The 23,276-nt window shown below is 44.0% G+C and overlaps 1 protein-coding gene across 1 annotated transcript in view; it reads right to left on the bottom strand.

Annotated features, from left to right (window-relative positions):
• LOC118852849 (vesicle-associated membrane protein 712-like) overlaps window positions 1-21,745 on the bottom strand; it is a 41,004-nt gene extending 19,259 nt beyond the window's left edge. The window contains exons 1-5 of the mRNA XM_036762553.1: window positions 21,628-21,745; window positions 18,731-18,801; window positions 16,629-16,725; window positions 13,032-13,133; window positions 2,029-2,187 (exon numbers count right to left, since the gene is read on the bottom strand). Of these exons, the coding sequence (XP_036618448.1) occupies window positions 2,029-2,187; window positions 13,032-13,133; window positions 16,629-16,725; window positions 18,731-18,801; window positions 21,628-21,705 (507 nt within the window). The 5' untranslated portion in view covers window positions 21,706-21,745. The remainder of the gene's footprint in view (window positions 1-2,028; window positions 2,188-13,031; window positions 13,134-16,628; window positions 16,726-18,730; window positions 18,802-21,627) is intronic.
• Between the last annotated feature and the right edge of the window lie 1,531 nt (window positions 21,746-23,276).

Below are 23,276 nucleotides of genomic sequence, written 5' to 3'. Positions count from 1 at the left end.
GGCTCTGTGCTAAGAGCTGTCCACCTACTATGTGCCAGGCTCTGTGCTAAGAGCTGTCCACCTACTATGTGCCAGACACTATGATAAGAGCTGTCCACCTACTATGTGCCAGGCTCTCTGCTAAGAGCTATCTAGACTGGCTGCCTCTACTTCTCCTCTCAGTCTTCAATCCTTTGTAATCTGGCTTCTCAGCTCATCAATCAACTGAAACTACTCCCTCCAAAGTCACCAGTTATCTCTTCAGAGACAGCAGGATCAATCTTCCTCCTTCTTGACCTCTCTGAAGCATATGACACAGTTGATCATATACATTTTTTACATTCTCCCAGAGGCTCATTATACAAAGGCCTCTACCTCCCCTCCCACACGTGGCCCTCCATAAGGGGTGTCTCTTCTCGGGAAGACCCTGTCTCTGGGTCTTTCTGCTTGCTTGGTTTTCCTCCCCCACCTCTGACTGGTACTTCTGAGGCCCCTTTCTGGGGTTATCATTCTTATCACAACTATTTCTCACCAGTGCATGCCAGGAGCTGAGTCAAGGAGGTAGAAAGTAAAAACAAGGCAAACGTTACTAATTACAAGCACTCTGCAGGACGTAGACAGATGTGGCCCAACAGGTTCCTATCTGGGACCAAATGGAGATCAATGATAAAAAACACATGGGAATAAAAAAAATCCATCAGGCTGTCCTGACACTGGTTTATATAGGGTTCAGCAAAGAGCAGGTCTCAGTGTCGTTGGCCCCTGGCTTCCAGGTCTCCATGACAAAGGGCTCCTCTGTGCCCAAGGCCAGGCCAGACCTCGCTGGGACTGGAACCACAGTGTACCATCAAGGACCCAGGCCCTGGTTCTGGGCACTAAGAATGAACACCCCAAGGAAACAGCGCCTGCATGCCCACCAAATAAAGGGAAAAAAGATCAGAATCACGGGCACTCCCCCTCCTCCTCCCCAGTCAGGACAATAGAAGACCGCTGTGGGGAGGGGGGAAGAGAGGGAACCAGACAGCAGCGCTGACCAGAGGGCCTGATTGGCCAGGCCGTGGAGGTGACCAGATGGTGAGGGTGACCCAGAGCAGGGCGCAGTGGATGACCAGATGGCTGGGATGACCCGGTTGGCAAGAGTGACCGGAGGGGGTCGGGGCGTGGTTCCGGACGGTGGGGGTGACCGGCTGGAAGCAGTGACTCTGCGGGGGATGGGGGCGGGGAGTGATGACCGGATGGCGGGGGTGACCAGACAAGCAGCTGCACAGTGGGTCTGGGAGCAGGTCTTGCCAGGGTCTGCTGTCTCCCCTCTTCCCGGATTCTTACCCACACATTGGGCAGAAGATGAATGAGGCAGTGCCTCCTCCTGGCCTTTGGGTCTGAACTCCTCGAGGTGGCTGTCAACACTGGGTGTCTACACTGCCTTCCCTCCCACTCTGCCTTCAGACCTCGTCATTCCTCCAAAGTTAATAACGATCCCTTAAGTGCCAAACCCCAGAGCCCCACAAAAGACGGGGTGGTGGAGATGGGGGCACTGGGCAGGGGAGTGCGGAGCCTTACTTGGCCCCCAGGGCTTTGGGGTCTTGTAGCTCCCCTTCAAAGAGAGGCACTCGAGAGGGTCGGAGTGGGAAGGGGTGCGCCCAAGGCCACTGTGCCCCCACTTTCCTGCCCCACCTCCCATGTTCCAGGGCACTGCTTTGAGCAACAAGCACCACTGGAGCTGGCTAAGCTTCAGCTGTCCCCTGGCAGCTCCCAGAGGGTGCCAGCCTCCATTGGTAGAGGCCCTTTCCTCTCCTGGGAGTTTCCCTTGTCGATGAAATCCCAGGTCCATCCCTGTCCTGGCCCCTATCCTGTTACTGAAAAGGGATCAAGTCATATTTCAGACACAATAAATAAAGAGACTGCTATTTAAAGAAACATGGATGAATCCTAAAGTGAAAAATTCCTCTGTAATGCAAATGATCACCCTCTAATTTACAGGTCTTAAAAGCACTCCCCGGGAGGCAAATGACCTGTGGGCACTGGCACAGACGGCAGGAGCCGACTTACAGCTACTTGAAGATTGTCTGTTCTGTCCATAAGCGCATTCAGTTTTTCTTCTCTTTTCAACATTTTGTCAATATTCTGTGACATCGAAGTTTTGACATCAGTCACTTCACTTTTCAGATTGGAAATCATAAATTCACCTTGACTTTGATTGTACTTCATCTGTAGGAAAAAGAAGAGGTTTATTTTGCACAAATATCATTCATTATAGTGCCCTGTGCCCATAAAGCGAAGGTGAAGAAAACTTATCTCTGGCGAGCGAGACCCCCACGGGGTGCAAGGCAGCCATCAAACATACAATGCCAAACAAGTGTAAAAGCATTGGATTGACTTGTCCCCTCCCACTCTAAACCTCTAAAAGATACTGATTTTGAGTATTTCTATAACCCGGGATTAATAAGAGCATCTTCAATAAATGTTGGATCGAGTTTGTATGAGTCAACTACCCTTGTCATCTTCGTGTAGGTGATATTAAGGCAGGCTCCGAGGGGGTATTCATTATTAGACTGCTGGTCTTCAAAGTGGGAGCTGAGGAAGAAGCCCCAAGGAAGCTGGAGCTTGACGCCATTGATAGGGGTGGGAAGATGGGCTGCACACCCCCTCTCTCCCTCTGTGGCCAGTTCAAGGCTTGTTTCCCACATGTCCTACTTCAGCACTCCTCCATCCACCCTGTACCTTTCCATGGATGGCCTTCTCTGGCTGTGAGTGCCCAGATCATGATAGTGTTGGGTTCTGGGCTTCAGGGCAGTGCCCAGTACATACTATCTATTCTTGCCCCTAATACATACATACATACATATACACACACACACACACACATACATGTTCCCCCTCCCCTTTTTTAGAGGCAGCTGGTGGAGCAATGGATAGAGTACTGGCCCTCGAGTCAGGAAGACCTGAGTTCAAATTCTCAAATCCAGCCTCAGACACTTAGTAGCTGTGTGACCCTGGGTAAGTCACAGGGCCTGGCACATAGCAAGCACTATATAAATGCTCCGCTCCTTCCCTTCCCTTCCCTTTCCCCTGGGAAACAGAGAATAGCATAGGATGAACAAGCATAGATTGATTACAATGACATTATCTTTTCCCTAAACCCAAGCATGTGAGAGAAATGATTATTTTTCTCTTATATTAATAAGCAATTATTAATGGAGATGAAGGTTTTCCTTTTTTATTTCCTCATTTAGACATAAGCCCCTGTAGGGTATTCAGCCAGTCTCTGAAAGGACATTGGTGATAGATGAGATGGCCCAAATCCTTGGCATACACGCTTACACCATCTTGGGTGGGACCCTTCCCAATAAGAAACCTTACAAAGAGAATCTACTCTAGGTGAAATCTGACTTGTGTGCCACTCAGACAGGCTTGGGTAGAGGCAGATCCCTTTGTCTAGGCTGCCCAAGGCAGGGTGGTCTGCGCAGAGATGAGTAAGAGTGACATAATCAGTCATGTCCCCCACCCCTCATTAGAATATCCCCACCTCTCATTATAATATTCATTTTTTCATTAATTGTTAGCCAATCAGAGTTGATTTCCACCTGTCAGGAACGCCCACTGTTCCAAGGGCATATAAGCATTGAGAGGCCTCCATGATTTTTCTTTGGTTTAGGAGAGAAAGCTAAATGATCATTTTATTAATTATCTTCTAGCCATAATGAATGAAATTATTAATTACCCAGAAACCGTCCCCAACTTTTCATCCATGTTTTCACATGTTTTCCTTCTAATTTTATTTGCATTAATTTTGCTTAGGCTGAAGCTTTTCAATTTTATGAAACCAAATTTATCCATTTTATATGCTTGGATATTTATTCCTCTGTAATTGTGACATATTTCCTCTGCTTCTCTAATTCGTTTGCTATATGACCTTTTCATATTTAGGTCACATGAACTTGGAACTTACTATATTATATGATGTAATATATTGACCTAATTCTAAATTTTGCCAGATTGCTTTTTTAGTTTTCCTAGGAGATTTGTTAAAGAGTAACTCTCTACCCTAGCAGGTGGGATCTTTGGGTATAATGAACATCAGGCTACATTTTGATTTTTCTACTGATTGATATTTCTATTTTTAAAGAAGTTCCAGAGAATTTTGATTAATTTTTTTTAGTAAGCTTGAGATTTGGCGCTGCTAGGTCTCCTTCCTTCTTTATTTTTCATTATTTTCCTTGATTTTTTTGTCCTTTTGTTCCTAAAGGTAAATTTATTATTTTTTGGGGGGCTCTATAAATTGGTCTTTCGGTAGTTTGATTGATATGGCACTTCATAATTGAATTTAGCTAACAATGTCATTTTTATTATATTGGCTCAGTAAACCCATGAGCAATTAGTGCTTCCCTAATTATTTAGGTCTGTTTTTTGTTTCTGTAAAGAGTGTTTTGTAGTTCTATTTATATAGTTGCTATGTATGCCTCAAATACCACATTTATTATGCAATTATTCTGAGTGGAATTTATCTCTTCCTGCTAGGTTTTGTTGGTAATATATAGAAAAGCTGACGATTCGTGTGGGTTTGTTTTATATTTTGATACTTTACAAAAGTCATTAATTTTTTTCGATTTCTTTGCTTGGATCTCTAGTCCTCTAAGTCAGGGCTGTCTAACCTTAGGTTTTTATTGAAACAATAGACAATATGTTTTGATTTGCCATTTTAGTGAGAGCTCTGCGGTAGCACAGCTTCTTTTACTAAAGCATTTATGTAAATTTCTATGCTTGTAGGCGGCACTGCGGGTGCATGTAGCCTGTGGGCCACATTTTGGACAGTACTGTTCTACGTTAACCAAAATGTTATTTGGAGAAGGTAACAATTAAAGCATCTATAATCAGTGCCTCCACTTCTTATCCTCTCACTCTCTTAACTCTTTGCAAGCTGGCTTCTGACCTCCTCATTCAACTAAAACTGCTCTCACCAAAGATACCAGTGCTCTTTTACTACCCGATCTACTGGCCTTTCCTCAGTTCTCATCCTTCTTGATGGCTCTTCAGCCTCTGGAACCATGGATCTTCCTCTCCTCCTTGACAATCTCTTGATAATGGCTTTTCATGACACTGCACTCTCCTTGTTCTCTATTCTTGGCTGGATCTTCATAGGTCATCCCCACTAAATGTGGGTGTCCACAAGCCTCTGTCCTGGGCCCTCTTCTCCATCTTTCATTTAGTGATTTTATCAGCAACTGGCTTCAATGATCATCTCTGAATGGGTGACTCCAAGATCTCTTTGTTCACCTTGGACTTCTCTCCTGACCTCAAGTCTCGCATCTGCAAATGCCTATTCACATCTTGAACTGGATGTCTGGTAGACATCTTAAACTCCACATGTCCAAAGGATCCCTATCTTCCTAGTCACACAGGCTCAACACTAAGGCATCATCCTCAACCCCCCATACCCAATCTGTTGCCAAGTCCTGTTGTTTCTCTTTTCAGAACGTCTCTTGCGTGTGCCCCCTTCTCTCTTCTGACTCTGCCCTCACCCTCGTATGTGTCTTCATCCTCTCACACTTGGACCGCTGCACTGGCTGGCTTGGTGGTCTCCCTGTCTTGAGCCTCTTCCCCACTTTAATCCATCCTCAAATCAGCTGTCAAGTTGATCCTCCTAAAAGACCCTTATTCAATCAATTCCAGGGGCTCCCTCTGACCTCCATGATCCAATATCAAGTCATTTGGCTTTTAAAGCCCTTCATAACCTGGCCCCTTCTTACCTTTGCAGATGTCTCTTTCTCACCTCCATGTACTCTGTGATCCTGCCCTCCTCGTGGCTCCTCACAGACAGCACTTGGGCTGTCTCTCCGGCTTGGATTTCTCTCCCTCGCCTCTATCTGCTCATTATAATGTTGAACTTAGCTGGAATACCTGGCTGCTTAGCCACTGCAGCTCAACTCCCAAGCTCCAGAGACTCCCTCGCAGGAGGGATCATGAGTGTGCAACTCCACACCGGGCAGGCTGGGTTCTTTAAATTCTCGTTTTTGGTCCTGCTCATCTAGGAGTTTTTGTTTTTCAACTATTCATTAATGTCATTTAGTTTATGAGTTGTGTTGGGTAGAATTGGATCGGACAATTTCTGGTAGTTTCCTCGATTTTATTTTCAGTTGTGAATTCTTTTTCATGTTGGGAATTGGCAACTTGGTTTTCCTCTCCCTTTAATCGGATTAGCCAACTCTTTCCCTGTTTTATTAGTTGTTAAGATCTCCTACAATCTCTGTTTGTCTTAGTGCCTTCCCTCTGAGATTACCCCCGATTTACTCCGTCTAGATCTTGTTATTACCTAGTACTCTGTGTGTTGTCACTTCTACTAGACTGTGAGCTTTCTGAGAGAACAGTTTTTGTTTTTGTTTGTTTTTTGGCTTTCTTTGTATCTGGGCATTTCTCACAGTGCCCAGAAAATAGGAGGTGCTTAATAAGTACTTGATTTGACTTGACTTTTTGTGTTTATTGCCTCAATTTCCTTTACTTGTTTTATAGCTACAGCAAGCATTCTTGACACTACATAAAATAATAATGGTTACAATGGATATCCCTGCTTATTTCTGATCTTGTTGGAAAGGTCTCTAGCGCTTTTCCATTACAGATAATGCTGGGCCTTGGCTTTATGTAGAGACTTCTTGTCGTTTGTCCTTTGTTCTTAAAGATGACCATGACATCGGGAAGGAGAGGCCATGACTTGCAAGTGAATTGGATTTAAGTGAGGGAGGGCTATGCAAAGCCACCAGCCTCATTTTCTCCTCCAGAGCCATCTGGGTCCAGTGGCCAGATATAGATCAGGACAACTGGAGATGGCCTGGATGCAGTGGGAGACCTTGGTCTTTTTGAGCTATGATCTTTCCCAGGTCTCAGTTTGTCTTCAGTGATTAAGGCTAAGTAAGAAATGAGGCAGAGAATGCCCTCTTTACCTAGTTAAAAAAAACAATCTGGGAGGGGAAGACCCTCAGGATTTCTGGGGCAGGAGGTCTTCTATCATATAATGATTTATTCCTTTTGTCGACCTTGGAGTAAAAACTGAATAAAGCAAGTATGCTTCTTTCTAAAGCTGAGCCATTATTGGCTCTTTTAACAAGAACTTAATGAAACCCAGCTGACCCAATGAGGAGGGAGGTATTTTCTGATTGACACCAGACACTTGAGAGCTAGTCTGATTGGATGAATTTGAACTGCCTTTACCCTCTAGACCAAATGACAAGGAGCTGCTACCCAGATAGGGCTATCCCTTGAGTTAGGGACTCAAAGGTCCTTGGTTTCTGGGAACCAGAATGATGCTCACACTTCCTTGTTGGATGCAGCACTCGATCCTGGGGTGAGACAGGGACTTAGCAATGCCTGGTTCTTTTGGTGAATTGGATCAGGTTAGTGGCAGCGGTGCCACTTGGTGATTGAGCAAACTAATGATAACGCCATCCTTCAAAAGGTGGAGGAAATGAGAAGGGGTCTGCTCTTCTGAATCTGATTCTACTCCACAAGGAGGAACCGGTTCCTCAAGTGGAAATGTTGGCAACCTTGGAGGAAATGAATATTCTTCAGCGATGGTAGTGAAAGATGGGAAAGCCAGGCATGCCCTGAGATGCGCCCGGGATATGGGGAGAAGAGACCGCGAAACAAACATCAAAGGAAGAATAAGCAGGATCTGACATATTTTGACTCTAGGGGAAGTCAGCCCAAAAGGGACGAAAGAATGAATGAAATTCTGAAGACAAGAAGGAAATAATTCCTGAGAGGAGGGAAAAGGAGAGAGCCTGGTATGTATTCAGAGGGAATGTAATGACCAAATTACATTTTATAAAGATTCTGATTGAACGTGGGTGGGATGGTGAAGCCCTCTCATGGAATCTGGGTCTCGGCCTTTCTGTGAGTTGAGTGGAATGAATGGGGGTGGGGACTTTTCAGCATGGCTCAGGGCTTCTGATTGTCAGCCAGGCCTAAGTTTCGTATCACCTGACCTGTAGGAATCTGAAACTTAGAGCAGTCTGAACCCCCGCGCCCCCACCCAGCGAACCTCACCAAATAAGGAAAAAAAGTGTTTTTAAGAGTTTGGCATTGGCTAAATCGTACCTGGGGTAGTAGATTTCCACGTTTAGATTGTAAGTCTGAACTCCACCAATGAGAGTAAAAGGCCAGTGGCGGGGGTTGTTTACGTTAGAGTATAAAGCTAAGTTCTGCCCTCTGGGCCCCGCCACTCCCTACAGATTGTCGGTTGGGAGACAGCCCTTTCTCAAGAGATATAATAAAGAAGTTTTCTGTTTCTAAATTTGAGAGACCTCCGACTTTTTAAATTAATTGCTGGCGGGTGGTCCCACCCCACACAAATGCAATAGCATTTATTTCTTGCTTACTACATGCAAAGTGTTTGTGCTGAGCTCTGAAGATATAAATAAGAGCAGAAACAATCCTTGCTCTTGGGAGCTCCCATTTGAATGGAGGAGACACCTCATTTAGGAGGTTTTAGTTACATGTTGGATGGAAAGGGGCAGCCGAAAAGTTTCCCTCTTGAGTATCACTGACACAAATATAACTATCCTGGCTTTTTTCACAATGCCAAGAACTTTGACATCAGCAGCGTTCTTGCGGGGTGTCTTCATTAGCTGTGGCTGTTGAGGGTTGTTGGGGGTGGGGCACACCACCTGGGAGAAACTTGCCAGGTCTCTTCACAAGGATTGCTTCTACAGGTTGGGCTGGTAAATGTTTAACCAACGGCTCATTGGAAAAAAAAAAGAGGCAGCATGATATATTTTTAGGTTGAATTTGCATCATTAACATCTTCCTCCACTACTTTCCTAATTCTAGACAATCAACTAAACAACAACTCGAACTTGGATTTGTTGTATTGGCTGACCTCTGAGGTATAAACACTCACAGTGAAAATTCAACCACCAGTCCTGATTGTCTCCCTGTGCTATAGCTGTGGGGGGCCAGGCGAGACGCAGGGCTGCTATTCTGGGGATGCGGATGCTCCCAGGGCCTTGGAGCTTACCTGCTTGTCAGTGGCAGTTGGTCAAGAGTTGGTGATGATAGTGGGGATGAAGGTGGGAGCCAGGGCGGGCAACAGGGGATAAACACAAAAATATCAAAGATCAACTTTGATATACCTGGCTCTTCTCAGAAAAACAAGGATCCAAGACAATTCCAGAAGACTCATCATGGAAAATGCCGTCCATATCCAGAGCAAGAACTATGGAGTCTGACTGCAGATTGAAGCATACTATTTTCACTTTTTTTTGTTTTTTGTTTCTCATAGTTTTCCTCTTTTGTTCTGATTCTTCTCTTACAACATGACTAATATGGAAATATGTTTACATGATTGCACATATATAACATCATATTTCTTGCTATCTTGGGGAGGGGGGATGTGAAGGAGGTAAGGAGAAAAAATTTGAAACTCAAAATCTTATAAAAAGTGAATGTTGAAAACTATCTTTACATGTAATTGGAAGAAATAAAATACTATTTTAAAAAAGGTACCCAGAATGCTAAAACATATCATGAGCTGAGGCCTGTGAGGAATGCAAAGCATCACAAAAAGGTGGTTTTGTTTTGTTTTGTTTTATGAAGTTCTGTTTGGGAAAAGAGAAGACTCAAAGCCAGCTCAATTTTCCTTTTGCCTTGGCTTCCTTTTTGAAGGAGACTACTACTTGGGCTGAGAAATGTAGACCATTATCTAGGAGAAGGAAGAAACCCTTTGAAGAGTTAGCTCACCAGGCCTGGGCTGGGATCCATTGTTGACCCAATCTGTGAAAGAGCACAGGAGGGGTGCTGAGGCACAGGTGAGGGGACAGGATTGTCCCAGCTATTGTCTCTTATAAAGGGAACCAGAGAGCAGTCTGTAATGGAGAGGAGATCAACCTTGTCTTTGATTCCCAGCAACATTCATCAGAGGCCTCATTAATGAACACCAGAAAAGTGTCCACGTGGCTTAACTGATGCCCTTGACTAGGGATTTAGGGCGTTTTCTGAGTCTGATGATTTGTTCTGTTCCATCGATCAACTTAAAAAAAAACTACCACAAGCATGCAGAGTGCCAAGTGGTTTTGATGGTAAGTGCTACGTGATGCAGTATTCAGTCTGAAAGTGCTATTCCCTCTTTGCTCCAAATTTCCCCCCATTATTTCCTTGGAGATTCTTGGCTTTTTGTTCCTCTGAATGAATTTTGTTACAAAGTGGTCCTTTGGCAGTTGGGTCCAGCATTTGTAGAGGCTTGGAATCATAAATCTGGAGTTTGTCAAGAACTCAGAATACAATGAGCTCTTCAAGGGCAGGGACTGCCTTCTGTCTACCTTTGCATCCCCTGTGCTTAGCTCAGTGCCCAGGTGCTTAACAAATGCTTACTGACTGACTCCCCATCCTGTTTAGCTTTTGTCCATGTTCTCCATCAACAATCAACAGTAAGAACTCACCATGTGCCAGGCACAGCGTTAAGCACTGGCAATACAAATACAATCAGAAACACAGTCCCTACCCACAAGGAGCTTATCTTCTAATGGGGGAAGACAACACATAAAAGGAAGCTGAAAAGTGGTGGAGGTGAAGATGCCCAGGGTGTATTGGGGGATGGTAGAGAAAATCCTGAGTCCAGACTGGAGGGGAATGAGACATGCCTGGCCTGGATGCCCTCCTAAATGGCAGTTCTGGGAGAAGCCATCCACTCAGAAGGAGGACCCCAAGGACTCTGGGGACTTCCAGTGGGTGAGTTCCAGGGCCGGTGGGAGCTTTAAGGATGAAGGAGCTTCCGGGCCATGAAGTGTACCCAAGGTTCTCCCCAAAGCTTGTGAGGGTACCAGTGGGGCACTGGCTACCTGTCATGTCTCACTTTTCCCATGTGACCATCCCCATCTTTTCTTCACTAATTTACTCAATTTGTGAATTATTAATAGTAACATATATAAATTAATTTAGTAATTTAGGTAGCATTATCATTTTTACTACATTGACACAGCCTATGAGCAATGAATAGCTCTCCAATCATTTGTGTTTATACATTTCTGTAAAGAGTGTTTTGTAATTGTATATTTATACATGGCATATAGATATATAATATATGTATATGCACACACACATGTGTAAACACACATGTATATATGTTTAGGTATGTGTACGTGTATATGCATGTATGTATGTGTGTATGTGTATATATATATGCACACACAAATTTATGGTCCTGAGTGTGTCTTAGTAGGTTGACTCCCAGATATTTTATGCATTTTGTTGGAGAGGCCCAGGGAAGACAAGCATAGTAATGCATTGTTAGTGGAGCTATAAATCAATGTAATCATCGTGGAAAATAACTTGGAGTTAGGCAATGAGTCATTAAAATGTCCATCTTCTCTGATTCAGAGATCCTCCCCCTGAAGCCCTACAGGGATAGAAGGAATCATCTAGAATTACTGCCTGTACGGTCTTAGCACCCACGCACTTCTCTGACCTCTATAATCTGGCTTCTCACCCTTCCATTCAGTGTAGACTGCTCTCTCCAAGGAGCCCCGGGCTCTGACAGCTGAGCTTCAACTGTGCCTTTCCCAGAGCCAGACCATGTCCCCACTCCCTGGCCTCCTTTATGTATTGCCTTTCCCATTAGAATGTAAGTCCCTTGCGGGCAGGGATTGCCTTGCTCGCTTGTTTTGGCACAGTTACTGCTTGGTAAATTCTTTTGCATTCATTCCGCTTTCATTACTTACTCTCCAGGATTATCAAGGATCTCAATGCTAAGTCCAGCGGGCTTTTCTCAGCCCTCTCCTGTTGGCTCTCTCTACACAGCGATGCTCGCAGATACCACAACCTCCTCCCGGTGGACACTCTGGCCTCCCTCGGCTTCCTTCTGTGACGCTGCCTTTCCCCTTCCTTGTCTAACGACCCCTCAGTCTCCTTAGGTGGATCATAATGCAGCTCCTGCCCTCTTACAATAAAGACTTCCAAAACCTTTGTCCTGGGCCCAATTCTTTCAGTTCAAAGAGCTCATCATCTCCTGTGGGTCCAACGATCATTTCTGTGTGTGACTCCTTTCCATGACTCTATTTATATGGTATCAAGAACTTTCTGGAAGTCCCGTAGGCTGTTCAGACAGAAATGATTATCTCCTCTTCTCAGTCTTCCCTATTTCTGTACAATTTTCCGGGGCTGTATTACAATTATGGATTATGTGTATTACTGTATTACTATGTGCTACTGGTGTGGGGGTCAAATGAGGTAATGTATGTAAAGTGCTTTGTAAGTCTTTGAAGCACCAATATAAATGTTGGTTATCATTATTTCTACTAAATTCCTACTCTGTACTTCATGGCACGCCTTCCTAGTCACCAGGTTCACAACCCAGAGAGTTATTTTTAACTCCTCTTCTCTCACCTCTCCCATCCAGTGAGCTGCCAAGTCTCCACACCTCGCCATGTGACCCTGGGTAAATCACCACAGATTCCTCTTTCTAAGTGGAGGTAACAATATCGGCAGCTCTTACAACATAGAGTTGTGTGACAACACTATGAAAATCAGATGACATAGGGCTGGTCCAACCTTTGGTGAAGTCTTAGCACAACAGAAATGCCAGCTATGATTATTATTAACTCTACTAAAATCCTAGCCCAATCCCTCATGGCAAAGGCTTAATCTGGAGCTCTGGAAGGCTTGCCAGCTGAGCACCAATGGTGACAGATTCTACCAAGGTGGAGAAGCGTGGAGTGCGGGTCCAACAATGGATGGCATGGTGCCTGGCCCAGGACCAACTGGGCTGCTGAGTGACAGGCTCATTAGTAGATGGTGGCCAGTGATGGATTTTTTTTTTTTTTTTGCTGCAGTTTTTCAAGAAGGCTCAGAAACATTGTAATCTGCATGGTGGAGGATCCACCCATGCTGCTGGCCTCAGAGGTCTCAGGTAAATATACTCTTCCTTTAGGTCTTTTGAATAGGAGCAGAACCTTCCAGCCTATGATACCAATGTGTCAGAGCACTCCCATCTTGTTACCTTTTCATAACTCCAAGGATCACGGCATCCACTGCACCAAACAGAGTCATCCGATGCCCAGACTGCTTACCATGCATTTCCCCAGCACTTGTTGAACGTCTGCCACAGTTGAATTTGAAGGAGGAAAGGGTTCATGGAACAAGAACGAATTTTCAGAATAAGTTCTGCTCACCTAGAAAAAGCAATGAAAACACCAATCTATAATTATATCTATTGAAAACTGAAAAATTACCAAAGAAAAATTAAAGCCCATTTCAGGTCCATAGCAAAGGCCTAATGATACAGGATTTCTAACCCTTTAGAAGCATAGTGTCCCTGGTATTTAAAAATGTCTCCAGATCACCTTTGTCCCAGTCTTGGCTCTCCTGGCTCTGTAAAGTGAGAGAAGCAGACTAAATGCTTTCTAGTCTCCCTTCTGTCTCTAGCAGGCTGCAGTTCCCTCCAGAAATAAGAACTCTTCACATCTGAATCTCTTTTAATCACAGAATTTTCAAGTTGGAAGGAAGGCTGGGCAAAGTTTAACAACGAGCTCTCTGGAAAAAATGTTCACACTGCCCACTTTTCAGTTTAATCTGCATTATTAATCTTTTCCCCATCACTTTCTTACATCTAGACAATTAACAAAATGTTAAATCAAGCCCTGGTTGGCAGTTTCCTAATTTCTGAGGCATAAATGCTCACACTGAACCCACGATCATCCCCTGGAAGAACTCAGCCGCAGCAAAATCCCAGAATTGTTTCTGGTCATGAAGCCCTGCTATGAATCAAACTTGTCACGTCGTTGCTGTTAACCCTCGTTGACAGGGCTACAGCTGACTGCGTAGCTATAGATATAGGCATTGAGATCTCCCCACACTAAAGTGGGTGCCCCCAACTAGGGGCAGGGTCCCCACATGTGTGTCCTTGCTTGTAAGCTATTTCCCTCTTTATGAAATTAAACTTCTGTTTGATTCTTGACTCTCCTGTCTCTAGCCTGCTCTGTTCCATTCCTGCCATTTCAGGTTAGAGGCCGGTTCTGGTTTGGCTGACACTTCATGCTCAATACAAGGTAAGTCAAGCTTTCCAGGTGCCCTCTTCCTAAGACTCTCCCTGGCAACCTGTGGACTTTGGAGTTTTCTGTTATCTATTTTGTTATGCTTATTTATGTAAATGGTGCAGCCTCCCCCCTTGTGAGCTCCTTGAGGTCAGACATGGTTTCGTTGTTGTCTCCATATCCCTAGGGCCTATCCCTTGGGGTGCTTGGCACATAGTTGAAACTTAACCATGTTTGTAGATTAATTACTGTACAGGTTCCACCAGTAAGTTTGCCACGTGAATGTTGATTCTGTGTGTATTTGATTTAGAAATTAAGCCATATAACCAAAACTTTAGCACATATAGACCAGCATGATCAGCATGAGGATTTAATAGATTTTTGTTGTTTGGTCGTATCCAACTCTTCGAGATACCATTCAGGGTTTTCTTGGCAGAGTTAATGGAGTGGTTTGTCATTTTCTTTTCCAGCTCATTTTACAGATGAGGAAACTGAGGCAAACAGGGTTAAGTGACTTGCCCAGGGTCACACAGCTAGTAAGTGTCTGAAGCTGGATTTGAACTTAGGAAGATGAATCTTCCTGATTTCACATCACAGATTCTGTCTGTTGCACCACCTAATTGCCCTCCACTTAACAGGAGCTGGACAACAAAAAATGAGTATCAATGCAATGACTCGTTATAGAAAAATGTTCATTTGCTTGAGCACCTCTGTATTTTTGGAGGGGAAGGTCCCCGAAGTCACGAAGAGTTGAGCTGATTGATCTTTGTATAAATTCACATTTGTTGAAATCTCTAATTTGAACTGTACATTTGTCCATAAAAACGAAGACTGAGCTTGTTCATTTCCTAACTCTTGTAAGGAACCCACACAACATTTGAGCCACTGCCCTGAACCATCGGGAGGCCAAGCTCGGGTGCTCTGCTCTGTCTCTTTCTTTCTGGCTCACAAATAACACATAACAATGAGTGATTTATGGTCTATCAATGCTTTCCTCCCAACAAACTGCCAAGATACTCTGAATTAACAACAAATACGAAACAGCTATTAAAATGATGAAGGAAGTTATCCTATATGACACCTGCTTGTTAAGTTTCAGGTGTGTGTGTGTGTGTGCATACACACTTATTTCAATAGGTGAAATGATGTATGTGATTTCATCTGTTTGGGTACACCTTCTATCAGTGGAGATCACAATCCCCCCATGCTCCAGTGAAGCCAAAAGATGTCAGGTGGTAGCCAGTCCTCTGGGTATGAGCCATTCTGAATTTAGCTTCTTGGATGACAAATACACCTCCAACCCTGCCCCGGGGGCAGCTAGGTGGTGCCATAGTGTACAGTACATAGTGCACTGGGCCTGGAGTCAGGAAGACTCATCTTCTTGAATTCATATCTATCCTCAGACACCTAACTGTGTGACTTTGGGTAAGTCACTTCACCCTGCTTGCCTTAGCTGGAGAAGGAAATGCTAACCCACTCCAGTATCTTTGCTAAGAAGACCCCAAATGGGGTCACAAAGAGTAGGACACGACTGGACGACCGCCACTGCCCGGTTCAGATTCAAAGCCTTTCTAGCTTGGCATATATAGGATTTGCTATACATCTACCTTTCCCACCCAGATATACACACGGACACAGCTACACACAAACATACACACACCCCCTCCCCCTCAGATCTAAGATTTCATTGGTGAAGACACCTTTTTATCATGATTCTCCCTCTACCCAACAGACTTCAGTGCCTGCTTAGAATCTTCTAGAATGGCCCGGGCAACAAGAGGTTAAATGCCCAGCCTGGGGTCAAAAGCTGTATGTCTAAATGAGGACTTGAATGAGGTCTTCCTCATATGTAGGCCACTCTGCATCCGCTACTACACTGTACTGTCTCTCGTACGTACACACACACACACACACACACACACACATACACACACACACACACCATATGTATATATATGTATATATAAACATTAATAGTTGTGAAACACTTTGGAAACCTTACAGTACAGTAGGAAGGCTAGCCATGTAATGTCTGCCATGTAATGCATCCTTAGCCAATTTTCCAATTGAAAGGTATTCTGATTTTCCTAAAAGCTGTCATTCCTTGATTTTTTTTTCATTCACCCAGGGTAATTGAGTCAGATTCCCTTTTTCAGAAACATTTTCCAAAGAAGAGAGATAGAAAAGAAGGGGAAAAGGGGAAGGGGGGGCGGGGAGAAGGTTATGGGATGGAGTGGCTCTCTGCTGTGATAATGTGTATTAACCTCTATGCTACTTGGATAGATTGGGCTTACTGGTTTTGGGACTGAGTTTTCTGGTCTGGTGTCTGAATAAATGTTTTGCTTCTTCCGTTATATTTCGTGATTCAGAACCATGCTGGCATACTTATAACAATCGCAGCTATTGTGAATATTGCCTATAATATTGAGAATGGCCTGAAATCTCTGTAGCCCATGCATGGATGCACTGTTCTCCAACCACTCAATGCTAGTTTTTATAGTCAGTCTCTTAAGTATTTGTGATTTTGATCTCTGAAGCTAGCCTGCTTATTTCACATATGAATCAGAACACAGAAATCCTACAGAAATTTGGTAACTGATATGAAGCTCTTAACTAGCTTAAAAAATTCCTTACCTCGTCCAGAAATGCAGATGGTGAAGCAACATCCAAGGGATTGTCTGTGGCGCACAAGTAGGTGATTCCATTGATAAGGAGAGTATGGTAGACATAGCTTTGAAAAGATACATACATTTCCATCATCATTTTGTAGAAATTCACCTACCTACTATATATATGTGTGTATATATATGTATATATATATATATGTATGTGTGTGTGTGTGTGTGTGTGTGTATATATATATATATATATATATATATATATATATATATATATATATATATATATAGTTAACAAAATTAAGAGAGGGGCCTGTAGCTTAATTGAGCTGTCTCTATCTAGGAAACTCTAGCTGTGAAACAGTGGACGTTTTTCCTAGTTAACCCCCAATGGGACGCGGACTTGGCGGCATTGTCCGCACAGAACCTTTAGCTTGCCCCAAAGCATAGCTCAGGCGTCACCTCTGACATGAGACGCTTTCTATTTTTTTTTGAAATTACCGTTTTATTTAACTGTGCAGATATTCTATCTTCCCCACTATCTTCTCCATTCCCTCCCTCCCTCCCCACTCCCCCACAGATCATAAGCTTCTTGAAGGCAGGACTACTTCTTTTGTTTCCGTAGGTTCTTAGCATGGTGCCTAATAAATCTTTGTTGAAATTAAATTCAATATATATTTATTTGAAAATAAAGCATTTATGTTCTACCCCAAATGCTGTCTCAATCTAAGTATACATTTCAAAATAGCCCTGCCAGGTGCTGCTCATTTGCCCTTGGTGGGGGTGGAGTCACGTTTTGTGCTGGCTGTTATAGAAAAATGTTCATTTGCTTGAGCACCTCTGTATTTTTGGAGGGGAAGGTCCCCGGCATTAGCACAGGGTCTTGACGCACAGTAGGTACTTGACGTGGGCTTGTGGACTAGCAGTTTACATTTTTGGCACTTTGCTATGATGGATGTGGGAAAACTAGGGGGAGCCCCCTTTGGCACAACCCCTATGCCTCAGTCTGCCCAATCATTCCATCTTTTAATTACATTCCAGTTTTTGATAGATTCCCCAATCTAGGAGGGAGGAAGGCTGCCCAGATAATTTAGAAACAAAGTTGTTAAGTGGTGGTCTTAGTTTTAATGAGGGACCATTAACACTGCTCAGTCTGGCCTAGGCAGGACCAGCCTTTGCATATGAAGGCGCAAACTCTAGAGTCACATATATGGGCCAGGAGAAAGTAGAAATGACAAATGCATCCTTTCCATATATAAATTCTCAGTGGTCAATGCTGAAGCATTACGATATACAGTTATCCCTTCCATGTCGCGACTTTCCCCATCCTGGTTTTGCTATATCATAGGTCGGCATGAGAAATTAAATGGGAATTTTTTTGTGAGTTTTGCAGAAGCTGCAGACGACAGAGAAGTTTAGAAACTCAGAAATGCATAAAATATACGTATAGTATTGTATAATATTAATGTATTTTATCTTTGAATACCATAAATATACACAATTTCTTCTTCTCTGATACAAAGGGAAGGCCCAAAGATTTTTTGTGGATTTCCCACATTGCAGGGGCACCGCTCCCTGAACTCCTTCAATGGGGAGGGGATAACTGTACACATGGTTCACTCGATTTTTGTTGACGGTGAATAATACGTGTAACTCTTTCCCTCTAAAACATCTTTATTTCTTTTTTTTGGAGGGGGAAGGCAGGGCAATTGGGGTTAAGTGACTTGCCCAAGGTCACATAGCCAGTAAGTGTGTCAAGTGTCTGAGGCTGGATTTGAACTCAGGTCCTCCTGACTCTAGGTTGGGGCTCTACTCACTGCGCCACCTAGCTGCCCCAATATCTTTATTTCTAAATCTGGATATTTGTTGAGAAAACAGTTCCTATTTTTTTTCCAGACAGGAAGGTGGTTGTTACTGCAAATCGCTGGCATGATAGGAAAGAAAGAGCTCCATAGTTCAAACCGTCTTTCATACAGTTTGAGTAAAGCTACAATTAATCTAATTAAAGTCATTTTATAGTATTGTCTTTTATGTGCGCTATTTTTGAGCAGTAAGATCATTAAGTGAGAGCCGCTAAAAAGTAATCTGTGCAGACCACAACTCCAGGGACCCCCTTACCTTCCAATTCGGGCTGTGGTCTTTCTCTCAGCTTTTAGAAGTACTAGCTTTAGCACTGATGAAACTGCGTCCTAAAAATAAACTATTAATGTTCAGTCTGTTGTAGAGAAACAAATAGAAGATGTATAAATATACACTCGTTCTCCCCTAATAAATGAACCGGATCATGGTAAGTTTAGCCTGGTTTGTGAGTAATAAATGTCATGTTCATTATAAATATTCATGTCCGCTGGGAGAGAAAAGGATATAAATCATAGCTGCGGCGATCCACGCAAGAGCATCAGAACCGTGTCTTGATATGGCGTCTACCATGGACAGGACCATCTCAGCACACTGCAGCTTTTCATCAGCACCACTCACCAGGGGCCCAGTTTAAACCGGGCACATCATTTTCACCGAATTACTGTCAGATATCTTGGGCTCTATCTCTGTCCAGACTCAAGGGTTCAACTAAACTCAGCAAAATAAAAAAAAAAAGCTTTATACTGATTCATTGTTTTCTTCTAGAAAGAGGAAAGATTGCCAAGTGCCCTCCCTATTTCTCTTTTTCAAATTTAAATATCAATCATATTTATACTAGTCAGTGGTCCCCAAACCTTTTTCTCTCGACAAGTGCCTCAAGAATTTGGCACACTGAATTTTGTGTCAGTGGGCAGGGCTCTGCGGGCATTTACCTTTCAAAAAAAGCCTCCAATTTTGTCCAGTGCCTTGCAGGCTCGTGGTAATCTGGTCACCGGACCCAGATGGCTCCAGAGGAGAGAGTGAGGCTGGTGACTTTGCACAGCTTCCCTCACTTGGGTCCAATTCACTTGCATGCCATGGCATCCCCTCCATGATGTCATGGTCCTCTTTGAGAACCAAGGACAAACAAAAGCCTCTGCAAGCTCATAGCTGGGCCCTACCACCATTTAGGGCATTTGGTCATTGAAACTGATTAATCACACCCACACCCCGGGGGGGAGGGGGAGGCTACAGCTCAATAGTCTAGAAAGTGACACTGGAAAATCCTGGGTCATTGTTAGGAAAATGGGAAGGGGGGGCCAGTGAGAAACAGCAGTGCCTTTTTACAAATGGAATTACCAGCTTCATGGAGCCAACTAGTCTAACCCTCTCATTTTACAGATAAGGAAACTGAGACCTAGGGAGGTTGTGAGGTCACAAAAATAGTGCCAAGAGGGTGGGACTTAAAGCTTTTTTTTAAATTAAATTTAAGTTAATCAATTAACTTAAATTTTTTTTTAAAAATTTCAAAATTAAAGAGTCAGAACTATTGCTTTTTATGATAATAACAACTAACATTTACATAAAGTTTATACTATGTACCAGAATATGCCAAGCCCTTATAAAAGCTACCATTTACGTGGTTTACAACACACCGGCACAGTGCTAAGCGCTTTACAAACATTTCATTAGATCGTCACAGGAGATAGGTGCTATGGTGATCCCTGTTTTACAGATGGGGAAACTGAGGCAAACAGCGGTGAAATGACTTTTCCAGGGTCACACAGCTAGTGGATGTTTCCTAGGGGATCTTCATGGATTTTCATGTCCTGATTCCTGTAAGTTTTATATTGGTTGGTAAATCTTTGCCCTCATTATGCTGTCACTCAAGGTTTATAGAGCCAAAGAACCCCTCTCCCCCCCACCCCAAAATTATTTTGGACCAAACTTGCATGGGGAACTTATTTTATTGTCATCTTGTTACCTCCTCTAGAATATATTATAGTCTCTTTTTTCCCCCAAGTGAAAAAATATATTTTCCAATTATATTAACATTCTAAATTAAAAAAAAATTCGAGTTTCAGATTCTCTCCCCTCCTCCTTCTACTCCCCCTCCTTGAGAAGGCAAGCAATTTGACCTAGGTTCTACATGGATGGTCATGCACTGTATTGCAGTCTTAGGGAGCATCCTTGTCTCCAGGTCAGCTCTTTCCTAGACTGCCTCTCCCACACTAGACATAGGGAGAAGGCTTGTGCTTTCATTCTCTTCATTCATTCATCCCTCCTTCTTGGGGAGCAAACTCCCCCTTAACCATGGCAGGCCCCACTTTCTCTGCAATTGATCATCTTGTGGAACAGCACAGGGCCCTGGGAGTTGAAGTCACTCATCCAGGATGGGTCAGAAGTGACATTTGTTTTTTTTTGAGGAAGGCAGGGCAATTGGGGTTAAGTGACTTGCCCAAGGTCACACAGCTAATACATGTGTCAAGTGTCTGAGGCCGGATTTGAACTCAGGTCCTCCTGACTCCAGGGCCGGTGCTCCACTCACTGCGCCACCTAGCTGCCCCCTAGAAGTGACAGAACCCTGGTCTTTCTTTCTTGGTTGAAGCTTCATGCACAGGATGCTAAATGAAATACTGTCTGTAAAATGCTTATCCAGTGGCATGCACACAGTAGGTGCTTAATAAATGCTAGTTTCCTTCTTTTCTTCCTCTCTCCCTCCCTTCCTAATGCTGGGGCCTAGAGACACCAAGACTTTTGGGACATGAAAGTCTAACAAAATACAAGGTGAGGGCAGGAGTTGGGTGGATTTCACGTATGCACATGGTGGATAAAAATACACAATAAAATGTTTATTAGCCGTATAGCTACACAATAAAAATATATTTAATTTAATTAAAACGTAAGTTAAAGCAGGGTCTTAATTTTTTTTTTTAAGTCAGAGGCCTGGGAGTGCGGGTTAAGGGAGATTTACTTCTCCCCTCATTCAGTACTTTATCATTGTGGGTTCCATTTTCCCTCGAGGCTCTGAGTTTAGCAACAAAGCCCTTCCCTGAAGCTTGATAGTGGGGAAGACAGCCACGGAAGAAGAGAACAAGGGTCTCAGAGGACCCTTGGAGGCAACACGTGGTGGGGTCATGAGCGGGGAGGGTCCGGGGGCCGGGAGGGGTGGCTACCTGATAGGAGCCTCCAGTTAGGGCAAGCTCGACCAGGATCACCCGGCCATTAGCCACGCAGCTGTACGTGATGGTCATAGCAGCTCCGGCCCTTCAGCCTCGCCAACTGCCTTCAACTGCTGAGGTGACTCTGGCGCAGGCGCAGTGCTGCAGTGGGGGCATGGGTGGGGCCCTGAGTGGTGGGCCAGTGAGGCTAGGAAGGGGGCGGGCCATCTGCTTGATGGGCGGGGCTATCTCCAGAAGGGCTTCACTGTTAGGGGCGGAGTTTCACTGTGAGGGGCGGGGCTTCTTTCTGAGGGGCAACCTGCATCAGGAAGCATAATTGCAGGTGGCAATAAAAAAAAAGCATTAGGCCATTTTTCTTTTTTGGTGCTGTGCTTATTCAGTGCTTAGCACTTAAAAACGTCATCTGTAAAATGAAGAAAATAAATAATATTCGTAAAGTGCTTGCAAACCTTAAAGCGCGGTGTAAACGAGAGCTGTCATTATTATTAGATTACTAAATGTTCTGCCTTATCTGTCTTTATCTACTTCAACCTGTCTGTTTCTCTGTCTGCTCTCTCTCTCTGTCTGTTTCGCTCTGTCTTCTGTCTCTGCCTCTCAGTTTCTCGCTCTCTGTTTCTCTCTGTGCCTCTCTTTGTCTCTGTCTCTCTCCTCTCTCAGTCTCTTTCTCTCTGTCTCTGGCTCTCAGTCTCTCTCTGTTGCTGTCTCTCTCTGTCTCTCAGTCTCTTTCTCTCTCTGTCTCTCTGTCGCTTTCTCTGTCTCTGTCTCTCTTTGTCGCTCTCTGTTTCTGTCTCTCAGTCTTTTTTTCTCTCTGTCTCTCTCAGTCTTTGTCTCTCTGTTTCTGTCTCTCAGTCTCTGTCTCTCTATGTCTCTGTCTCTCTCTCTCAGTCTGCCTCTCTGTTTCTGTCTCTCTCAGTCTTTTCTCTTTCTGTCTCTGTCTCTCACTGTCTTTCTCTATCTGTCACTGTCTCTGTCTCTCTCTCAGTCTCTGTCTCTTAGTCTCTCAGTGTCTGTGTCTCAGTCTCTTTCTCTCTCTGTTTCTGTCTCTGTCTCTTTCAGTCTCTCTCTTTGTCTCTGTCTGTCTCTCTCTGTTTCTGTCTCTGTCTGTCTCTCTGTCTCTGTCTGTCTCTCTCTCTATCTCTGTCCCTCTCTCCTTTCTCCCGGTCTTCTTCAGCGTTATTTAGGAGTATACTATATATAGAGAACTGTACTAGGTACTGGACGAGATGCAAACTTTAGGTAAGACGCGATACCTTCACTCATACGGAGATAAGACCCAAACCAGGATAACTGCAATCTTTTCCCAGCCGGCCGCGCTCCTCTGGATTCCTCTGTCCATCATCCCCTCTTCCTGCTGGAGGCCTTCCCTCTCCCTTGCCCACCCCACTTTTCAGCTTCCTTTTGTGTGTTGTCTTCCTCCCAATAGAATGTATGCTTCTCGAGGTTAGGGACTGACTTTGGAGTTTCTTTGTATGCCCAGTACTTAGTACAGTGCCTGGCATATAGTAGGTGCTTAATAAATGCTTATTGACTGACTATGATGTAAAATGTTGAGTAGAAGTGCGTGGGAGCTGGGGATTCCAGGTAAAACGGCTTGGCTTCCCAGTTACGGTCTCCAACCAAAGGGAAAGGCACCCAGTGATGCG

This window comes from Trichosurus vulpecula, chromosome 6 (assembly GCF_011100635.1).
Source record: "Trichosurus vulpecula isolate mTriVul1 chromosome 6, mTriVul1.pri, whole genome shotgun sequence".
Taxonomy (NCBI): Eukaryota; Metazoa; Chordata; class Mammalia; order Diprotodontia; family Phalangeridae; genus Trichosurus; species Trichosurus vulpecula.
The sequence above is the reverse complement of the archived record's forward strand: the minus strand, read 5'-3'. Positions and strand labels throughout refer to the sequence as shown.